Here is a 24,122-nt window from a genome sequence, read left to right as displayed (position 1 = left end):
GCGGCTGAAACGATGGGCCTTTCTGCATATCAACGAGCTATTGGCAAATCGACCGGGAACACGAAAGAGTGGGAGAAAGGCTGCCAGGTCCGATTCAGACCGTGCCGATCCCGTCGACTCGCGTTTCGGGCGAAAAATCCACCGCGACGAAACCTCTCCCGCTCTCCTACCACGCGATTACCTTTCACGAGGTGTCCGATGGATCCATAGGAACGACCACGAGGATGCCAGGGTGATTTCTAACCGGAACAGACTCGAATAGAGTCGACTCGATACGCGATGACTCACGCGGCTCGCGTTAATCGAAGAGGACTCGCGTTGGTCCAACAGGATTCGTTCGATTTGCCACGATTTCATTGTAACGGGTGGAAGATTCGTACGATGGAATTGATGGATCTGGAATTCGAGACGTTTGGATCGCGTCGTTTACTCCTTGGATGATGGATTGGATTAATTGAGCTGTTCCTCGAGTTGTTGAGAGATTCCTTCACTTTGGACGTCATGCTCACAAGTATCTGTCCGCATTTATAACTTTGTACGAAGGTCGATGATTTATGTGCACGTAGTTTAAGAAAATTTAGTCTTGATAGTTTCTTTTTAAGTAATTGGTAGTTGGCTGAAACCACTACTGTATACGTATTATGAGTAAGCACATATCAAATTGCAGAAGCTTAATCGTCTCTAAAATAGGAAGAAAGGAAATTTATGGAGTAGATCGAATAAATTCCAACGATCGCAAATAGAAATAATTAAAATAACAAAGATCCCGTCATCTCGTTTCCTATTATTATAACGACATTGCAATTGATATCAATTCTTTGTAACTCGAGAATGGACTGGGAATGAACGAACGAGTTGAGGATCACTGAGAATGCTCCACTTTCCGTCTCCGTTTAGCCGCCTTCGCGTGGACCAGCTTCTCGAGCCAGTAGATTACGTATGGTCAATGACCACGCATATACCAAGAGGGATGGTAATAGGTCCACCTCGAGGTGAAAAAGACGAAGAATCGATTTTTTTTTTCCGTGGAACTGTTCGAGATTGTCGGTTCGAGCGAACATTCGTGATTCCTTTATCGTTTATCGCGAAAGGCGCAACAGAACGGTCCAAATAAAAAGCGAAGCGTACAAAATCAGAGGTAATAAGGTTTCTAAAGTAAGTAATATAGAAGGAAGAATCTAAATGAATCTAAATTTACGAATCTATGAATCTATTCTTTCGTCATCGATCGTATTTCCTCGAAGTGATTATATCGTAGAGAAAATATTCACGGATCAAAAAATTCAGTTGAACTTGAGAAAAAGGATAAGAATAATAACAATAGTGGATCGTGGGAAAGCGCCCATCGCTCGAGTTACAAGAAAACAAGCATTTAGATAATGGAGCCATTGTCTAAATCCCACGACTGTGACCAAATTGAAATCCACTTCAACACCATGGTACAACAGTTGTAAAATAGTCGAATTTTAACGACTGGGTGTAAAAATCATTACATTTATCGAATTTCACAAGAGATGTATTTCTATAAAGAATGTTGCAATATTGTCACAAGCACGCGTCTTCTGGCAATTCGCTCGGAGACCCCCTTTCTCGAAGAGGCTGCGCAAGCTCTTCGCAATCCTCTCGTACTTTTCTTCCAGCCGGTCGCATTCGTCACGATCGCAAACTGTCTCCCCTGGCTGATGTAATGGACGTAGATTGACAAATCGTGTCTAGGGAATCGCACCGTTCCGTACGCGTCCGATACCCCTCGTACACAAACTCGAAGCACATCGAACGAATTAATATTTTAACAGTCTCCGTCCTTTCATCCTCCATAAATCGATCTCAATTAAGGACAAGTTAACGCGTTTCTACCTTCTCTTTGTTCGACTGCCTCTCGATTTCTTTAAATATCGTTAACATTAAATCATCACGAAATTCATTGCAACGTGGCTGGTAAAAGATGATGGAGTAAAACGAATCGAGAAAAACGGTCGCGATTTCAAGGTACAAAAAAGGCACGATACGTATACGATGGATATTCTACTTTCATTTTTCTCCGTGGTATAAAAGACGACTCGTCTGTGTGTTTCGTAAGAGGCACGATTGAAATTAATTTGCCATTTCGCACCTCGATCGGCCGAGTAAAAATCGCGATAATGACGCAGTAAACGGGAGCATTATTCGCGAGTGGATCGGGCACTTGGCTTGTCGTTAAAGCGTAAATCGTGGAATTTAATGAACCACCCGTACCATTAACGCTAACGGAAATGTGCTCGATGATTTATAGTGTTTTACGCGGCGCGCGTTTCACGCGGTCGCCGCACCGTCTCGATCGCCGTTTGGTACCGCCGGTGAATTGTTCGCGAGCCAACGAGTCCTCCCTTTTTTCTCTCTTCTTTAATGAGTCGTCGAGCGTGGGAAGATCGAAAACATTCGAAAAACGCGGTATTCTATTTCCTGGAAAACCATGTCTTCCTGGTGCATCGCCTGGCAAGTAATGGTATCTCATAAAGGTGAAACGTTTCTTACACAAGGAGAAAATCGATGGAAACGATGTCCGAGAGAAAAAGCGTGTTGTGTTGATAGTAGTATTCGTTAGTACCTGATTGTAGTCGAGTACTCGTATAAATAAACATTAAAAGAAACAAGGAAATTACAAGTTGGTACAAAGTGAAATATTAATTGTTACCCTTAAACTTAACATAGAGGAAGGATATTTTAAATGATGGCGCAATTCCGTTTATTCCAATACAAAATTTTATCTCCAATCGAAAACGAACTATCCTGATTCATCCGACACCGATTCGAAAACCACAATTATCACGAAGGTGAATTATAAATATCACAGAAATACGACAACTGCATACTATAAACGATCGTAAAGTTTTCATAACATCATCAGGATGGAATTCGATGAATCTGGAAACGTGGGAAGCTCGAGGTATAGTCAAGATTGCGCGCGACTCGATTATTTCCATTTACGGGAAATAAGCTTGGAAATCAAGTAACGCCTCGGCCTTCAGCCGGTTACACCGCTCTTGTGCAATATGGTTATCGTATCGCCTTACATTGTGTCGGCTACACGTGAAAAATCCTTCGAAGGACGTCGTCGCTCCTCTCTGTTCTGTAACGTAGAAGCCCGGTTCTTTCTTTGTATAAGCCAGAGAAGGACATTAGTCACAGTTCGAGGAATCATCGTACGATCCCCTGGAAAAATTCCTTCTTCACGCCTGATTACACACCTATTCCTCTACCATTCCATAATTACAGCTCCTATGTCGGTTTAACCCAACAGATATTATAATCGAGATTACTCGATGGATACTCTCGTTGAGAAGTCTGAGTTGCGTTCAGGAATAGAGTCGATAAACGGCTACAGAGGATCAAGAAGCGCGTTGGCGCTTTAGCGGCTAATGAATTTCGTCGAATTAGTTGTACTAGGAGCTGCAATATTTGACCATCTATGGATAATCGTATACACGGCACGAGTCTCGTGGGAATCGTTGCGAATCGTTGATCCGAATGTTTCGTTCTCAGACTACTGGACGCAATTGCAAAATTCGAATGTGTGGTTCGTTTGCGTTAAAAATCACGAGAAAAATGCTGTACGCTCTTCGATCCTCGAACGTCGAACCGTTACATTTACCCTTCTACAGCTTCCTACGAAAACGCGGCTAACAACTACGCTTTATTGCCATTTTTATCATTAAAACTGTCTTTATATAAAATTTCGTTAACGCTGTTCCCGTGAACTATACTCAACGAAAATATTCCAAAATTGATAAAAGCTTGCATCGTCATCGTATTTTTCTTACAAATCTGTACTTCCAAACCCACCTAAGATCGTTTATTCCCATATTTTCATCTTCTTTCCATTCGCCATTGTCTTGGTCAAAAGAAAAGCAACGTAATTGAATCGGTTACGGTCGAGACAAACGTCGTCCATTAAACAGAATCACCCCGTCGATCATCCCGTGCACAGAATCCGGCTGAGCGAACGCGTTCATCGTCGATCTTCCCTCAAAGATACTGCCTTCGCAAAAATACGATACGAGCTGAACGAGTGTCCCTTATCCCTGGGACGAGCGATAGCCCTCGTGCAAGCGTTTTCGTCGTTTCCCGGACAGGACTATAATAACTGTCGGCGTCAGACAATTTTAGGCCCATTGTTTATACTCGGTGAGGCTGACGCGTATACGAGAAGCGCGAGAAGGAGCCTGGGGCGGCGGGCTCGCGGGTATTCGCCGTATAATACTCGGATTGCGCAACCCCCGTATATCCGCATGCATATGTGCGTATGTACGTACCAACTAACGTATGTACATATCCGCGTACGTTCACGATTCACGCAGATCCTACTCGAGGGAGAAAAGAAAACGAGGCTGATTTGTAGATCGGTCGCGCGCGGTGCGTTGTAAGCGGCCAGATTGAAATCAGAGATGCGACCGAGATTACGTGCTATAAGCAGCGTATAATGGAGAGGATGCAATGAAAGGGATACCGTTGTAGCAATGCCGTGAGCATCGGAGGAAATCCTACGGAGCACACACCGGCGCAACCTGCAACCCTTTTGCTTGTTGGCTTTCATTGCCGGATTTATACCCGGCGAGTCCTCCAGCTAATTTAGAGTCGACTTAATTTTCTCGTGGCAACGGAAGATAAGTTCATTTAACGCGTCTACCACGAGTCGTTCGATGTCGTATCGAATGACCACTCGACTAGTCCAACTTCTTTCGCTTTTTCTTCTACTTCCACTATGGAGATCGTTCGTTCCGTCCACTATATTCCCGTTATTGCTTCTCCTTGTTCCACCATCGATCGAATCGTCGATATAAAATTGCAATCGCGATTACTAAACGAACGGCTTAACCGCGACCATAGGGTAGAAGGAATAATTGAAAAGGTCCCAGGCGTTTACCAGTTATCGATTGTGCAATTGTGATCGATCGCGGCACAGAGATGTTTGCCTGTCCCCGGTTTCAAGGTCCCAGGTATAAAAGTCGTGGCCTAACTTATGACTTCGTTGTCCGTGGAAATCGACCGAGCTTCGACGAATCGATGATTTCTACATCTCGCGATTTTATGTCTTAATAGAATAATAGTAAATCGATGTTGTTCGTAATAACGTTGCTTTTCTGTTACGTTTATTATTACGCTATTATTATATTAATACCTACGCGTTTAGATAAAAATTCTTTATACGTTACTGCTTCCGTTAGGTTCGCCGGCGCGCTATCGATCTTTCCTCGCTATTGACATTTATTTAATCATGAATCGACCGCGGCTACGCGACTTCGGATTAGATGACTCGACCTCGAAATTCTATTCCCACTAACTCCGCCAAGTGTTCGTGTCTGTAAATCTGTCCACGTTTTGATCGATGTTCTTGAAACGAAGAATAGTGATATTGCAAATAAAATAGAATTATTAAATATCATCGTTAACTTGGAGAAACGTAGCTTCGATTTGCTTGTGTTCTAACAGAATTTTACAGAAAATTCAAGCTTCTATCAAAATTGTATTTATTTGTAAATTGAATTAATTAAAATTGAATTAATCGATCAATGAATTAATGACACGAGAATTATAGAAATTTTGTAATATCGGAAGCATGTACTTCTAATATCCTTATATGACAAACAATCATTTTGTTGACAATGTTTTTGACGCTGACAAGTGTTTGGTTCGCCATTGGATGAGGATCATCGACGTCAACGATTCGCACGGCACTATTGCTGGCGTATGGCTATGAGTTTACTATACGTACAGTTCCCCGTGACGGCTCGTAACGTTACACGCTGCTCACAATAACAACGCTTTACGATATGTATGGATAGTTGTTTAACTTGCGCTTCAGCACCCTTTACAGCTGGTTTTACGATATTCGGGACGAACGAACCGGCGGACGCGGCTACCTTTCGTTTTAAACGCTGCGAAAGGTTTAATGCTCGATTGGAAAAGAGCAATTCCCGAGTACGATCGTGGGCGCAATTTTATACTTTCACGAATGAAATTCGTAATGCGCCGCGAAATATAAGAGAAACTACCGTCGAATTTTCACCGAGGATCGCTTGCGCGAATAGTATCGTGTTACCGATAAATCGATTCCAGAGGTTATTACCTCGAAATCCCAATTTTCTTGCCGGAACGTTTCTTGCCGGAATTTCCTTAAATTAAAATGCAATATCACATTTACGTGTAAGTTAACCACCTCGGCCCTTTTTAGGCGTACGACGCAATCTTTTTTCAAAGTAATATTTCGCGGTAATTGCTTGTAATCGTACGCAAGTTCCGTGTAACCAAAATAAACCATCGAAAGTTCTCGAAATTGAAAGCAACAAGTAAAATATTTCGAAGTATGTTATAAAATAAATCTTTCGTTTTTATCGTAAACGCAATAAATCGTAAGGTAAGCGTTAACATCAAAAATCGTGAAATTGTTAAAGATTCTACTAAGTTCGTAAACGCTCTGCCGTCACGTTCAATCGTAAATTGAACAGCGGTAGATGCGCTCGCGCGCTCGTGCAATCGCGAGGATGTGTTCGCGGCGCGTTCACTTGGACCCCCATTGGTGTTGTGGATGCCTTTTCTTGTATCGTTCGCACACTAATCTTCGGGATAATGTATTCCGCGGCTCGAAGATACGGCTTCAGCGCACGGCCGCTCGCGCCGGCCTGCAACAACAATCTTGCAGGTTGCGGACGAAGGTCGAAACGGATTATCGGTTGCCGTGATTTGTTAATGCACCACGTGTAATGGGATCTCTTATTCGTGCCGCGATTTAACCAGGAAACGCGCGCATCTAACCAGCGAGTACCAACACGCTTCATCTTTGTTCCACCGTAGTTTCTCTCCTTTCGTGAAATTGAATTTCGCGATGTTCGCGTCGTTTCGGTGTCGTACGAGGAAAGTGGCGTAATTTACATTAAATTCATTAATAGTTAATTCATTCGGTAATAAAATTTATCTCTCCAAACGAAAACTTGCCCATTTTTAAATATTTCTTCTCGAAATATTCGATTCTTTAAGGAAAGTAGTCTAGAAACACTCGAATCTAAAATCTGTCTGCTCTATAATTCGCATGTGGAAATTCAAGAAAATTATTCGTTAAGGGATTCCTCGCCTCTGCATTGCATGTTTGCCTGGAGAGGTTGCCCGCAGCACGACTTGCCCATTACGTAACCCCAACATTCAGAATTTCTATTTAGACGATGTTGTACGAACGTTGCAAGGCCCCGAAGCATCGCGAAAGCGACCACGCAGATTACAAAGTAACGAGTAAACGTAAACACATGAATTCCCGTGTCCGCATAAATTACGGAACAGGCCCGTGACCGTGCAATTATTGCGAGTACGAGTACGGGTCCTTCGGTACGCAGGAACACGCGTAAAATTAGATCATGTTCACGGGAAGGCGAGAAGGAAGTCGATTAAGGCTTTCAGCCCGAAGGTGTGACGCGTTGGAACGAATGTTTAACGCGTGACAAACCAGAGCGGCGCGACAGATCTTATTAAGAAAAGTGTCCGGTGTAACCGCCTTTAATTAATTATCCTTCGTCCGTATTGCACACCTCGTTAACGTTAACGTTCGTGTATAAATGCGAATAGACGCGAGCCAAGAAACCGACAGGTCGTTTGCAAAAATTATGCAATTCCTCGTTTCCGGCATCACCTTAAATGGCGACGAGAAAAGCTAAGTTCAGCTCGACACCCTGTTCGAGACCTCGCGCACAATTATTGCGAACTCAGGCGTGTCGTATTCTTAACGCGCTTCAAAAACCGCGAAACATCGATCCGGTGGACAGTCGAGGGTCAGTCGCGTAATCGGTTTGTCGATTAGCCTGTGGAAACAGCTGTCTAATTGATTCTAACGAAGCTATTACGAGGTGGAACGTTCGGTTATTTTGGAGTAAACAGCTCGGTTTGCCCGGCGCTCGGCTAATAAGAAATTCGTCCAGGACATATCCGAGGTTTAGCAGAGGCAAAAAGAAGGGAAATCGATCGATGTTGATCGATATTTTTGCGAACGTTTAATGAACCTCGGATATAGCGAATGTAGCCACGATTGCGCGTACAGGGTTACTTCTATTTTTGGAGATAATGGCAGCTGCTGTCCATTGGTGGACCGGGGCCCTCGTTATTTCCCTCTCGAATCGTTAACTTCGAGGTTTCGTACTGCTTTGGCGTTATTGCCTGGCGTCTGATCAAGATGAACCGTATCTACTTCGTACCGCCGCGTTGGCCACCCGTTATAGTTCGCATAATACTATCCCAAGTCCCATGTTCGCGGACACGCTATCAAGATGTTGCTCGACTGTCAATGCTACTCCCAATAGTCCGATTTTCCGAATTTTTTCAATTACCTCGCGGAAATGTATGTACATCAAAACAATAGGTGCTCTAAGAACATAGTACAGTTATTAGCAGTTAGCTTTCGTTTCTTCCTTGAATCGAGTGTGCAATCGGCCGTTTACAATCCATGTGATAACTTTTCATTACAATAAAAGTAACATTTTATCGTTATAGGAAGTCAACATTTCGTTTCGAAATTCACGAGTATTTCACTAACGTTCTCTCGAAGGGAAATAATTCACTGCTTGAAAATGGTCGATCTATTTCGCGACTGAAGAAGGATTAACCTCTTCGCACAAACCGCGAACATACCCTCCGATCTATCCACGTCATGTTCCACGAAATTCAGAATCTCCGTTGAGGCAGTTTGAGGTGCGGCGAGGCTCGATTCAGCTCCCTCTAATAATCCGAGAAAAATTCCAGGATTCAGACTGAGTTCATCGTTAACGAGGGCCGACGATAACGCTCGGTTAACGAGCGCACTTTTTCGTCGCCGCGGTTCTCTCCGTATGCACCGAACTTTCACATCGCGCGGACCTACGATCGTTGCACAGGTGTAGAGGTCGAACCGCCGTCAGAGTTTTACGAGGTTAATGTGCAAAAGCAGGATCACACGGGTCTGCCTCGGCGTACACGTACTTTAGCCTACGCGAGCAGGCACGTAAGCCTGTGATGAATTATACGGCTCGATAAGGTCGTGTGCGTTAATTTATTATCCTTGTAATCGCAGTCCTTCTCTCCCTGCCGTGGATGTACTTCGCGCTACGAATTAAGCGTCATGCCGCAAAACGGAAAAAAAAGAAATGAATGAAAAAGAAGACGAAGGGGAAGCGGCGGAGCGAAGGCAAAAAAGGTGGAAGAGGAAAAAGAGCAAGGTTCGTCCTGCAAGATGATGATTCTAGGCATCGAGGTTCTAGTTGGAAGCACAGAAAGAACAGGAAATGGAAAAATGCGGAATTTATCGACTGGCTGGCGAAGATCGCGTACGTACGAGCGCGTGCTTGGTTACTTGCTCGCTTGGGCGCAGGTGAAACACACCTGAGCCCGTTCTCGCGAAGGTTAAACACCTGTGACAATGCTCGACAGCGACGCTCAACGTCGCCGTGGCTGACCTTTTCCAAAGCAGCGCTACCTATGCATCGACCGGTTGTCGCGTGTCACCTTCAGCACCATTGTGTCGCTCTGAATGCTCGATCAATGTTAATTTGCACGATGGAAAGCGGGCTTGAAAAGCTTTTTATTAACAGTTTCTCGACGGGACATTTTTCATTAAATACAAGATGATTCATAGATAACGATTACAATGTACGATGACATATATTTCGTTCACTTTTTTCGCCATGTGTTTATTTTTTTATAGAACTTCAACTGACGTGCGCCATAAATTTTAGTTGGGATGCTCTGTCGTTAAAGTATTAATACAAGCAAACGTGGTTTCTTATGCTTTACTGATTGGTATTTTTAAAAAGAAGCGACGGGAGATTTTAATCTTTGATTAGAGGACGATTAGAACGATATAGAATCTCGTTGCACGCTATGAATGGTTGGATTCACGAGAGAGATAAATGTGCATGAAATACTTTATGTCCCAGTACTGAGGCGCCCAATCGATGCAGCCTATGAAACCAAGCCTCGAAACGTCATAGAAATATTACCGCTATCTTTCCACCTCAATTTAATCCTGCCGTCATCTGCTTGCTATCTGTCGATGCATCTTCGTGTATAACGTTGCGAACCAGTGTAATCGCGACGTAACGGTTTCCAGTTAAACAACGGGCTTCAAAATCACTTACATAAAGAAATTCTTCGTTGTCACTTACGACAACGACGTCTCACGGATCGTTTGAATTTCTCTATCTAAATTACGCTTATCGAACATAGACTCGTCAGAAGAACAGAAAATGACTAAATACGCAGATCGAAACTCGCTCGTCGTGTGAGAACGCGAAATTACGAAAGAGAAACGGGGCAATTAAAGAAACGGAACGATCGGACGCGAAGGTTGCAGTTGAGGCGAAGAGGAAAGTAGGGGGACAGGGGGAGGCACGACGTGCTGTCGTTCACCCAGGCTCATCCGCGAGAGATCACAGGTGAAGGTGCATCGGGAGACGCATCGTGCATGTGCATCTAGCCTCCAGAGGAGAGGTGCATCGTTGCGGCTGCACACGGCTTGGCGCGGTCAGGCCAACCTGCACCTCGGCTCGTCTATCACGGACCGGATAGATTTATCGAGTATCGGCACCTTCGCGTCCCGCGCTAGCCTTCGACAATTTATACACCTTCGCCGGGCTGAAGTGGAGCCGAAGCGGACAGATCCGCGACGAACGTCTAGGCCGGATGACGAGGAAGATTCATCGTCGTAGCCAGCGTGAATGCTACGCCGCTAACGATCATTTTCACCTAACGATCGCGGATCCGACGGTTCTGCCGATAATGCAATAAAGATCGCGAGTCCCACTGTCGAGCCTGTCTTCGGTACTCTTCAACGTGCCCGTTTCCCAGTAGTCTAGACGAGTTCGCATAAGTTTCTACTCCATCGATAATATTTCAGTCGTCCACGAATTCTCGTCGTGGTTCCTGATTATTTAATGGAAGCTTCGATTAAGGAAACCGTCAAGCATATCCGTGACAAAGTAAATTGACAAGAGAATAAAGTAGCGTCGGGTCTTTTAATCATTCACACTTCGTAATGTAAAATACTTTGAAGGATTTTGTCGCAGTGACAAGTCGGAAAACATGTTGCGTCGTTTTTATAGCAAGGGCGCGGTATAATTCCTGTTATCAAGAGTCGACACGTACTAGAGAAGACGGTGATCAAGAGGAATAAGTGTTCCTTCTGAACCTTGTCCACGATGGACTGTACCTCTTCGCTATAAATTGAACCTTCTTGACGAACATTAAAATGCAAATGTTGGGAGCAGTAAACAACACAAACCCGACATTACTTAAATCACTTCTGATACGTAGAAATAATAAGGCAAAAGCGTGGTAATGATGAAATTTGACGTTGCAACTGCCTCTTTGATCATGTGCAACTAAATCCCCGGCGATACCTTTTGCGAGCTGACCGTGGCTCCATAAAATGTACCGATTCACGAGCATCCGATTACGGAACCGCGATATACGAAGCTCGAAAGTCTCACTCCTGGTTCTACCGGGTCTGATAATCACAGGGGAGACCTACGGCTCGGCGATTCGAGTAAGACGTTACTTTAACTTTCGAACGTTCGATCGCAAACGCATAATTCATTTGGAGCCTGGAAGGTACCAGGACAGAAGGCCTGTAATGCCAGTAAAGCTTCGCAATGCAACATTGTGAAAGGCGTCGATTTGTTATCCGAAACTTTTTCGGTCCTCTGTAATTACAAAGAGCCATATCTTATTTCCCGCTTTTTCGTATAGGCCTTTGATCTCTGTTGGCTCGATCGTCGCGACGCGTCCGTGTCTTCTCCACTCTGTTCCTGCTCGCTCATCGGCGAGAAGACTTCGTAAGAGATCACGTGGCGTGGGTGGAACAATTCGAGGCTAGCCGCGAGCGATTTCACCCGCAAAACGCTTCGCTCTCTCCCTTCCGAGACCTGATCGTTTAACAGACGTTTACGATCTGACGAGGGGCAATATCGTCGTTTAAGGTGCCTCCGAATTCGACACTTTCGTCCCCTCTCGCAAATTGAACACCGCGCGTCGAATATTATATCCTGCCTTTGAATGAGTAATTTTAACATATATCTTCCCTTAATTTCGTTTTGGAAAGAAACGTTAGAATACATAAGGACTGGCGATATTTGTGCCGCAGCTGTTCGTTAATATCACATATCTTACATGATTTTTTTTTTTTTTTCGAGCGATATGAATTTCGAAAAGACAGTATTTAAGCCGCGTAAAAGTTAAACATTTACAATGATAAATCAACGGCGACGATTACTGTACCTCTGAATCGTAGATGGTAAATTTAAAGGAGGGGCATAAATGGAATAATTCAATGGGTTTTGCTTTATAACGGGTATTGCTTAAATGACCGGGATTGTCCTGTAATAAAGTTTCATATATCGTGAACCTTCGAAATTCAAGCGCCGCGTGTGCTCGTTTCGACGTCGACCGTATACGAATCGGCATGCACGAGCTCCGTTTCCGCGTTACTTTCACCGTAGTGGTATAATCACGCCTTTGTCAATTAGCGTGCGCCAGGCGGCGGTTAATTATAATAAAGACACGTTAATGCAACGCTCGGCGAAGAGATAATCGCCCCTTTCTGGGCGTGTATGATTTTATTATGCATTCCTTTACGTTTCTGCTTCGCCCGCTGTTACGCGGTTCAATTAAAGGCCATCGTACGGCTTCTACCTCCGAATTTACGAACCTCCGGCATCGATATAACCCATCCCTGCATAAAGAACTAATTATACCCTGAGTGCTTTAATTTCTAACAAATTGTCATTTTCTTAGGAAGAATCTTAAACCACCGTAGCATCTCTTTTCTCCGCTGCAAACAGTAGATTCGATAAAACGTTCTAATTAATGTACAACACTTGCTCGTTTAACGTTATTTTACTTCAAAACGACACTCTCATTACAGATAATTTCTAAATGACTCTCTTTTAAATTAGGAACAATTTTTATTTGTATCGTGCACATTTTCTTATTTGTCACACAGTCGTTATAAGCGATCTTCTTTCACTCGAGTTAAATATATAATGGAACCTATTGTTGTTATCTGAATCGTCACAAACGCTACGAACTTTTCGAACAATCTGATGTTCGTCCAGACATATTTCTCCAGATACACGCCAAGTTAATCGCGCTATTACCGTTGACAAGGTGTTTGCTACGCAGATGGGCTAAATTTAATTTTATCGTAAACTTCACTGCGCGTCCGCGCGTGAGAGAACGTCGATAAATTCGAAAGCAGCCCGGTGAAAAAAATCTTAATCTACGATTAATTGGTACAAGAGGGGTCATCGGCTAATCTCCGTTTTGCCGCGCGAAACCGGAAACTTAATTGAAAACTCGCGTCTAACGAGTTCCGCGATGCGGGTGGCATGTCCACCCACCTAGCTCGTATTCGTGCACGCGTATTCAAGAGAACGGTCCGCGCATATTTCTCCGTGCACCACGGCTTACGTCCGGCTGATCGTACAATATATGATAATCGATGATGCTGCACGACAGGTTACCGCGAACGAAACACGATTCATCATTGGACGGAACCGGGCTGAACTCGAACACCGGGTTATCATTTCAATACGAGCACCACTTTTTTCCGTAATTAATATTGATTAATTGATCGAAGCGCGTTTAATGATTGTCAATCAGCTGGCCATTGTGCCGCTGTCTTTGCCGCTTTGAATTCGCGTAAATGATGGCGGAACGCTTCCTGCTGATAGCATTTCCGATAGCCTCGACCTGACCACCTCCGGGGATTGATGAATTTTCTAGTTGATCATTTTAGAAAGGCGCGATAAAGATCTCGTAACGCAAGGTCTCGTATGTGGAAGGTTTTGGCGCCGTTCGTCGCTCAAAAGATGACATTCGAGACAGCACAGGGATAAAAAAAGTGATTAAAAAAAAAAAAAATGGAAAATTGCGGAACCGACGCCACTTGCTGCATTTGAACGTATACAAGCTTCCGATGAGTGATTTTCACGAAGTTGTGAAAATTAAACGGTGGTAGTACGGTGGCAATTCCTGTTCGAACGATTGCATTAATTTTCCAGACTACGACTACGAAGTTGTGAAGCGATTTTGCCAGTGAATTAATCGAATACGGTTTGTTCGCCACCGGCGATTTCCACTTATCTCTCTTTACCGCCTCGCTCTGTTCGATTGCTGGCAGCAGGGCATTAATGTCCGCCTATTATCCCTCAATTTGGCAAATTCGAAAAATCCACGGTACAAACTCTGCCCATAAATCGGCGGATTAACCCCGCGTTTAACATTATCAATTACCCCCTTGACTGTAGACTCGCCGGGTCATGAAAGTCTTTGAAACGTGTGCGCTCGAGAGAAAGGTGCAAGGGAAGGAAGCAAGAGGAAAACGTGGAGTAACGAAGACGCGGAGAAGGGTGGGAAGATGCAACGAATACGAAGGCGAGACGTGATAAAACCGCGTTATTACCGCTAATGCTCGGGGTTAACTCGGCATAGGCGATAGAAGAAGAGCAAAGTTTGTATCGAGGGAGACGTTCTGTATAGGATAGAGGAAGATTTTCCAACGATTTTTCAGAAGGTTCAGGATTCTTTCAAAAATTTTCTCCAGGGCAAGAGAACGACACGCGAAGTAATGTTGTGTGATGCGGCATCTTATCACGACTTTGACTAAGGAACGACGGCACGTAACGATTGGAAGAAGGACAACGAAGCAGGAAGAATCGGACACGGGTTAAAGAGCTAGACAAGCGCTGTCAGAAAGTTCTGACGACTTCGTGCTCCATTAGATACCAAAGATCATAGACCTCGAGCAGAGCCACGGCAAGAGTTAATAACCCTAACGAGACGTCCAGAACACAGAGATTCAGAGAGGGAGAAATAGCTGGCGTATCGGTGGGGGAAGAAGTGTCCGAAGCAGAAGCTAATTAAGCGAAACCGCCCGTACTGGCAACGTACAGAAATTACAGTTAATAATACCATGGTGGCGCTCGCTAGCGCGAGTACACGTTCCGAGCTCGACCGACTGTATTCATAATGATTCCTCGATACGATTGGACGATCGGCCTGGCCGTAGTCTTCTTCCGAGATTCCCCTAGCGATAAGGGCTGGAGAACACGAGGGCAGGAGATGGTATCTGTAACGCTGACTTTTATACTAAAATTTTCCGTGCTGAATTCCAGGACCACGGAAAAAACGTTCCTGGAAACGCGCGTCCGCCATGCATTACGATCATCGTTATTACTCGTATCGAACAGACGACCGCAACTTTCGAAAGGAACGTATTACGCTGGGAGCGTAACGCGATTATAATGATTAATTCGCTTATCGCGAGAACATCTTGGACGTTTTCGACTCGGTAACTCGCGACTTCTCGAATACTAAAAGGGAAACGACTTTGGAGCGCGGCACGGCGAGGCGTGCGTGCTGTGTCAATCCCAATATTTACGACGTCTCGAATTCAAAGGTCGGTCAGCTGAAATACGAGGCTGCGATTCAATTAAAAATCAATCTCCGCCACGATCCATCAAACCAACGAAACATAGGCGGGGGCACACGGGTTCGCGTTCGTTTTCCACTCATGCATCTTCGGTCGAACGCGTTTCTGGCCAGCTGGCGTGCACCAGAGCAACCACAACGGCCGTTTGCATAAATCTCCAGGTCGTTGATTCACGGCGAACAACGATAGGGACTCGCGTGCGTGCGTGCGTTACGCAATATTCCGCGTTGTACCGCGCGCTCTGCCGCGAACACGTCGTGTCTCTCCCACCGAACGAAATCGATTACCTCTTAATCCCGTTATCTCGCACGGGTTTCTTCATCTCTACGAGAACCAGGAAACCAAAGTGGTCTATCTTATGAAAAGATCGAAATCGAGGACCGAACTATATAAAGAGATTGCCGTCGATTAAAAAATATAAAATTTGAAACTTTACGATAGTCGGTAGTATCGTTTAAAGTATTCTGCGTTTTTTCTCGAGTCAGCCACCGGGTAAACGACAAATGAAACCGGTTTCCCGATACATCCGTGCTCCGTCGAATTGCGTACACGCGTCCCGTGACTTGTGCGACTTTATCGAATTCTCTAGCGAAATTTTTACGCCAGGAACAAGATTTCGAGAACATAAAACGTCCGTCGGTGAACATGGATCTGCTCCTTCCGTGTAAGATGTATACATTCGTGCTACGCGGATTCTAAATACGATAGAATACTACTTGTCGCGGCATTAATTTCAGCGGGACGCTCGATTGGCTATCATTGGTGATTATTTTGGAATCAAGAAAAGTGTCCAAGAAATATTTACGGCGCATCGCATAAGGTAAAAGGTCAACGATATGAGTACGATCGTTCTTGGTAGCTTTTAGCCGAAGGGGGTGAACGTCGATCCCTGAACTTTGGTATTAAATGCGTTTGAAATAATTTGTTCGAAGAAAATTCATCATAATTAATATTTCTCAATTCTTTTTTGCTCCTTTCTTTCTCGAATTAATGAAATAAAGCTAACCACGTTGGAAATAAGTAGGAGGTACGAGTACGTGGTTGGATCGAGAAAGGGGCAACAACGTGAATAGCGATGGAAGAAAAAAAGATCGAAATGGAGGGGAAAAGAAGAAGCTTGATTAAATTGTAAAACGCCTCATACAGAAACACATAGCAGCAGCCATTTAGCCGCGTTAATCCACCTTGATGTTGCTCGTGTTCGATGGTGTCCGATCGTGGAGGCGAACTTTTTCTCTTCGGAACAAATTGCGAGTAACGAGTAACGATACCGCGGCGATTTCGTGTACTCGAAATTACGCAGCACTAATTACCGGCATTTACCAGCAAACGAGCAATTACCACGTAACGAGGTAAGCCTTGGAAATTACAATTTTACATCGATTACGCGGCGATCGAAACGGCGACTTCGATAATCGAATGAAAGACGCGCAGATAGCAACGAACCACGGTCAAAAGTTAAACCACCGTGTCAATATTCCACACTCGTTCCAAGCCAGATTGCAGCGTCGATCGATCGCGAATCTATTGGCCTCGCTGTGTATTAATTAGTAACAGTAATGTCACGGACGAGTTTGCATGTGGCCACGTGGGTGAGCGGTCGAGAGAGAATCGATGGGGAGTGAAAGTTAGTTCTGAAGCAAAGCAGGAGAAGAAAAGTGAGTAGAAATAGATCGAAGAGGAGAGGGGAAAAAGGGATGAGGAAAGATAAAAGACGCTCGTGGAGCTAGGTCAAGAAGGAAGGCGAGAAGAAAAGTATAGATGGTAGATAAAACACGGGTTGCGACAAAAAGTAGCAGCAATCGTAATTAGCGCGGTTTTTGCGGCAGGTAGTTCGCGGTAGGCCTGTGAAACGATTGAACTTTCAGCTAAATTTCCTTTCAACCCCGGGAAACATTGCCCGCAACCCGTGGCTTGTAGATTAGCAGAGTTTATAACGGAAGATTTACGACAATGTTGCACGGGTGCCGAGGCACGTCGGCATAAATCGCACGTTTAAATAAAATATACAAGTGGAAAAAAACTGGCGTTAATAACGGCCGACTGGTTGTTTTCCTCGATCGTTCGATGCATCCGACAGCTCCGAGCGGTATCCTATACCAAACGCGTGCTTTTATTCTCTGACTGAAAGTGGTATCGTTTCCTTAGAACCATATATGTCACTCGCTGGATAATCTACGATTCCACGAAATATAGTAATTAACGGGCAACACTAACGAACTCGAGCTATTTTCCACATTTATGCGTCGGCCAATGAATTAACGATCCATTGGACGTTTCGTGTACATAAAGCTCGATGAAATGACGAAATACTCTTAAATAAATGAGTTTATAAGGTTGCCAGTGTTTCAGGTTGTTCGATGTTGCGCCAGTGGCCGGTTAATTAATATTCCATCGTTCTTTTTTTTCTTACAGTGTCGCCGCCTTTGCCGCCTCTGGGAGAAACAGCGTGGGAGAGAAACCGGGAACGAGAGCGCGAGAGGGTGCGAGAGAGGAGCACAGAGAACGAGCACAGGGAACGGCAGCAAGAAAGAGAATCAGGGATCAGAGAGAGGGAGCCGCGGGATCGAGAAAAGGAACGGGATCGCGATAGGGAGAGGCAAAGGGACAGGGAAAGGGACAGAGAGCGGGACGTGTCGGTCCGCATGATGGAACCGCTCGATCCTGTCTTCGTTTCCCCCTCGGCGGCCCTACTCGCGTTACAGAGGATAAAGGAAACGTCCCTGTAAGTACTTTTACCGATCGTATCGCGGTAACCGCGGCGAACGAGCCGATTTTTACCACGCTCTTGACAGATGTGTAGCAGGGGGCGCATACACCTTCGTACGTACGCTTTTTTCTTCTTATAAACGAGTAACAGGATGTGCTCTATTATCGAAGAAAATAGAACTCGGAGTATACAACTGCTGGCTTATTCCTAGAAGCAACATTGTCGACCGTATCGCGTTTGAAGCAAATTAAGCGTTCCGATCAAATTTTATATTCCAGTGGAAAGATTACGTTGCGATATTTACTATCTTTTCTCGGATCGTAAGAACGTCTGCGCACACTGTACATTTACGAAGCTTCATAGAAATCGGTAATAGTCCTTAAATACGTGACAGTTCGGAGTAGAATAGATTGAGAATCTAACGTAAGCGTCAATTACGCCATTGAATGGAGTCGACAAAGGATTTACATAGGCTGCCATCCGGCTAGCCAGGGCTGACTTTATTATCAGTTTACAATCGGTCGAAAACAGCAGGATATCGCGGCCGGTCGGTCGCCGCGCCGATGCGATGGTTACGTGCCGTCATATTTCATCGAATGTACAAGCACGTCCAGGGTTAATAGGACGAGATCGTGCACCCGCTGTAAATCTCGTTTAATTTGCTCTCGTGCGCTCGCGAGTGTCTTTTCCATTGTCAAGCGAGCGTTCTGTGCCCGATCTCGGCGAAAAGACCCGACGTTAGAAAACATAGTAATCTCGTGACACCCGGGTGCACGCTAACAAACCTCATTTCATACAGAGCGTCACGATTTCTTTCCAACGTGTGTACGTCTGTACCAACTGGATGACGAGTCTCGCGGATCGTTGTGAATAATAATTTTACCTCGTCTCTCAGTGCCACGATGACGGACGATGACATAACGGTCTGTCTATCCTCCTATCTTGGAATTCGCCTCTTGATCCTTGCTTCGGTGTCAATGACTTTATTAGAGCTTCTGAACGGCCCTCGAAGTCCTTAGGCTAACTTTGCTGTCGTTCCTTCTCGTTTCGTTTACGGAAACATTTCATGCTCGCAAATGTGGACTTATATGGTTATATAGTACATTTATTCCGACTTTAACTCTTGTCACCGTAACCAACAGTTGATATAACTGTGAATTTACGTTGTTTCGCCCCTTTGGACAGATCGATGCCAATAATGGTACCCGCGGATCGTGTCCGTAGATCACGCGTACCGTGAAATCGTCACCAGTATCACGGATCGAGGCCTGTCTTCTCGTGTCCCAATGCCGTTAACCGATAGTTATACTTTACGTTTCTCATAAATCTCCACCGGTTGGTTCGTTGTCTGTTTCCGTCTGGATGTACGTGCACGCTGGCGACTTCCATACGCGAGCCAGGTACGCACGTGTACACGCACCGTTGTACATCGGTACCCGCATGTCAGGGCCCTCCTGCGGAGGAACTGCCGCAAGCTTACAGCAATACTTCACGACAAATGTACTTTCCAGTTCCTCCTTCGCCTTTCCAGCGAACCACGCGGTTACGGCTTCGTCTTCGAAACAATGATCCATTTGGTAGTCCTCCTGTACACGCAGTGCAGGAGATTTCGACGCCGAGGAAGCTGATGGAATTATCGCGGAATAAATTGCCGCCTGGATTCTGTATTGTCGTCGGGAACTATGGGCATATTAATTATCACGAAGAAAGAGCTATGCTACGAGTTTACGACGCGGCGGTTTCTGAACGTGTTAACGCGAATGTGATCTATTGCTGATAATTCCTTAATTATTTCGACTATTGCAGTATCGTAAACAGTATCTTACACTATCAATGTAATCCAAACTCAACCAGATTAAATTATTTGGAGAAGGTTCAAGACAGCTTCACTGTTAGTGATTTTTCGACTAGTATTTGATATACTAAAATTGATATAGCATATGATATATATATCATATATATATATATCAGGTATATATATATCATATATATATATACCTAATATATATATATACCTGAATGCGCTAGTTATAGTCCACTCAGTGTTAAAGGTGGAGTTGATTTTGAGTATTTATTCCGACAACGAGGAGACGTTATTTAGTCAGTTGTCCAATAAATCACATCAAATCTACCTTAAATTGATCGGAAGTTAGAAATTATTTTTACTCTCATCCAAGATCCCAGTTCTTGGCTTTTAGTCCCGAAATAATCATAAGAACTATTTTAATTCCCTTCCCTAGTTTTATTTAAATTTCACTTACAGAAGAAGACCGCTTATTTTCATCTCGTGATTAATCTTTTTTAGCATCTCTCCTCTCTATACAACTTTGTTTAGAGCGTTTATTTCTACGTTGATGTAATAAATAATTCCCAATTTTCTTTCAATCTAGAAATCCAATTTCAAATCTCAGAAAAGTCCCGAGCTATGTTTACGGTTCGTATAATATTTACGTTGTGTGAATAAATACCGCAAGTATAAAATATCCGACGCGGCTTAAAAATAATATCCCACTATGTATCGTCCATGAAATTACGCGATCGTTCTAGGTGCGAAACCATCAGAAACACCTCATAGCTGTGTTTGAAAGAATAAAGCCATAAACGCAGGTCGAGGTCGTGAAAATCGGAAAATCGTGCGAGAGGGTTTTGTTCTCCGGCAGCGGGAGGATTGTCGGGATAGAAGCGAGTCGGATTATCGCGAGTAGAAGCAGATTTATGCCAGTTTAAACAGCGAGCTGCGGGTCTGGTTTACGGCACGAAGCGTGCGAGGCCAGGCTTCGTCCCGATGAAATATGGTCTGGCCAGGGATGCGTCAGTGGTACCACTGGTGCCGTTTTATCCAGTTAACGTGAAACGCGAATTCCACATGGTTTCGAGGATAGAAACGCGTCAACGTAAATTCTTCACACGTGGACTAGTACCGATTCTGAAATACGATCGCTTGATACTAGAAATATCAGACCAGCTTTCAAAAAGATCAATTTGTAATTTTTCATAGAAATTTTATAGATACATTTCCGCATCGATGTTAAAGTTCCGAGAACGGTATCGTTTCACTGTCTTGAGCAAGTTGCTTGATCAAATCAAATAAAATTGTGAGATACTTTAAATTATCTTTTTAACAGTTAGCCGCGACGATCGATTAGGCGAGACAATTGAGCGTAAGTACGAATTTGGCTGCGAAACAAGTTTCGCCGGGTGTCGACTCGCAAGATTGATCGATTCGACATCTTGAATCGATAAGAAGAGGTGATTCCAGAGTCGTAGAACGATTATCATTGCTTAACGAGAAGATCTACAGCAATTAGCCTGTTTCTACAGTTCTAATTTATCTCGTATTTATTTAGTTTTCATTTGTTCCTTTTTACAATGAGAATATACATATTTATCATATAAAAACAATTAAGGTTTACAAGCAAATAGAAAGAAAATAATTACAAAAGTTATAGTTCCCGAATAAACTTGACAGGAGCATTACGTATCATTTCGCTACTTTTAAAATGAACGCACGGAAGTTTCAATGTGCTTTTATGATTAGTTACTCGATGATCTAAGTGCTTTAAAATTATAATAAACTGCCGCGTAAATTGCGAGCCGATTGCAAACGATAATGGAATATCAACGTTTACCCCCATTGGCCACGGTATAATGGACAAATAATTCATGAATATGCATGGGAATGGAGTGCAAAATGGACCACGTTTCGACGAAGGGGCTTGTGATTTATGAATGCATTTAAAGTGTACGCGCCACTACAGGCTTACGTACGATATCAAGGCTTTGAAAAGAAACTTAATAAAGAGACTTGATACAATTACGTAACTATCGCTGCGATTACTACTTGAACCATATTCGCAACGAAACCTACTTAAAAGTTTTCGTTTAAACAATTCTATCGAATCAAAATTCCTTCTATTAATTCATATTTCAACTTCACGTTTCTCTACCTATACAGCGAAGAATAAGGATTTAAACATTTTCGCCTTCGTTATCTTCGAATTCTCACGAAAGTTACTGGTTACTGGAAAGTTACTATCTGGTCATCCATCGATAACAACCGATTATTACATACTTCGAAATCTATGAATCCGTTATGGAAAATCACAGGTCGTCACTCGAGCACTTGAGAAAATATATGTGGCTGATTGACAGCTCTTTTAATACGACCGTGTAACTCGTACATCCCGTTAAAAGATCTGCGACCAACCGTTCTGTTGCTCTGCGTACGCTTCCATGTAATCGCGCAGATTAACGTAATGACCGTCGCTTCTTTCCCTCCTCCACACCAGCGGCCACAGCTCGTGGTGTTATTCATAAGGCAAATTCTTTTTCTCTAATGTGTGTACACCGACGTATTTGTTCCGTGATCGTTTCACGTCGCAAGCAATTTCACTCGTTCTTCGTTCGAACCGGTCATAACGCATCGGAACACATCGATCAATGAATAATGCATACCAAAAACTTTCTGTATAAATCCATGGTGAATGCGGCCGGATCTGTCGGAATCTCCCCGTCGACGAACGAGAAATAAAGTACGATGGTTGGTCGATAGTCGTACGCAGGTAAGATAAAATAACGATGAAGACGTCTTATCCATATCTGAATTGAAATCACGGCGGGCGACTGTTCCTCGAATTTCTTGTCGCCCTTTCGCTCGTCGTAATCAGCGTCGCTGCGGGAATCGGACATAGTTCGGTGAATCGAACAACGATACGCTGCTAAAAGGTGGTCATGCGCTGTCAAACTCGGTTTCGATTGTTTCGCGTGTTGCGTAATTGGCCAGGATTATTTTTACGAAAGAATCTTTTCGTTTCTTCTTCTTCTTCTTTCGAAAGGCACTTGTTTTATCGAATTAAATCAAAGTTGATCGTAAATATATCTGAAGGTGTCTGTTTGAAATTTCAGGGTGTTTCACAAGCGTCCCGCGCTCGCGAGTGGGTTAGGAATCGGCGGCAGAGTAAACGCCGGTGTTGGAGGAAACGGCGGTAGTTTAGCGGTGGACAACGAATGCGGCGACGCGTTGAAGAGACGCAAAGTTCACCGATGCGACGTGGCGGGCTGCGACAAAGTGTACACGAAGAGTTCTCACCTGAAAGCTCACAAGAGAACTCACACCGGTAAGTGTAAATATTAAATTAATACCTTCGCTTAAGTTGATGCAACTACTTTACTTAATTACTTTACTTAATTTAGCTTAAATCCAAATAGATTCGAAGCTAGTTTTATTTTTACCCATTTTTATTGTTCGGTACTTCGATCGAGCCCTATGCGCTTGATTGCCTGGCGATGATTCACGCACGCTAGTCATAACGATCACGGACGTAGAACGCGAGTTTCGTCATCCTCAGCTCCGGTCCTTCTTTTCTCTCACCGCGAGGGATCACGCCGGTTCATAGGTGACGTTACCGTTTCAAGGTGACGGCGCAAGGTGTGCTCACAATTACGAGAAGAAACCGAGCGAACGGCCCGTAACACTTTGAACAGGCGGCCGACGAACAGAGGCTAATTGCTGGGACAATATTCCCGTGAATGGCTCGTTGTGATTCCACGCGGTCGCGTTTCTTTGCGCTTTCGTTGCGTTGCACAAAACTCCGTGGTCTGATATTCCCTGCGATCCGACGCAAATGGTAAAAGGAAATTCTCCTTTTTGTTCGCCGCAATTCTGACCTCGCTTTAACGTGCTCCCTTAGTCATTAGCCGATCTTCCCACGTTAACTCCACCGGGGGCAGTGTTATTAACAAATAAAATAGCGAGATTCGTCCCGATATAATACTTAACTCTAACATATAGCCGATGGTTAAACGGCCTGTCGCATTGGATGGGTCAACGAGCCGCGACCGCGAGCCATTACTCATGGACCGCCTTTGATTCTCAGTCGAGATACTCGAACGGAAAAGCGCGGCAAACAGAAGTCGCGTTGGTCACGAGGA

The 24,122-nt window shown here is 44.1% G+C and overlaps 1 protein-coding gene across 3 annotated transcripts in view; it reads left to right on the top strand.

Moving 5' to 3' along the window:
* LOC100745798 (Krueppel-like factor 6) overlaps nucleotides 1-24,122 on the top strand; it is a 293,282-nt gene that overhangs the window by 260,652 nt on the left and 8,508 nt on the right. For all 3 annotated transcript variants that reach the window (XM_012392636.3, XM_012392637.3, XM_024371646.2), the window contains 2 exons: nucleotides 17,897-18,206; nucleotides 23,097-23,308. In XM_012392636.3, coding sequence (XP_012248059.1) covers nucleotides 17,897-18,206; nucleotides 23,097-23,308 — 522 coding nt within the window. The remainder of the gene's footprint in view (nucleotides 1-17,896; nucleotides 18,207-23,096; nucleotides 23,309-24,122) is intronic.

The sequence above is a fragment of the Bombus impatiens genome, unplaced genomic scaffold (assembly GCF_000188095.3).
Source record: "Bombus impatiens unplaced genomic scaffold, BIMP_2.2 scf_1461, whole genome shotgun sequence".
In the NCBI taxonomy this organism is placed as follows: Eukaryota; Metazoa; Arthropoda; class Insecta; order Hymenoptera; family Apidae; genus Bombus; species Bombus impatiens.
This window is presented reverse-complemented; position numbering and strand designations above follow the sequence as displayed.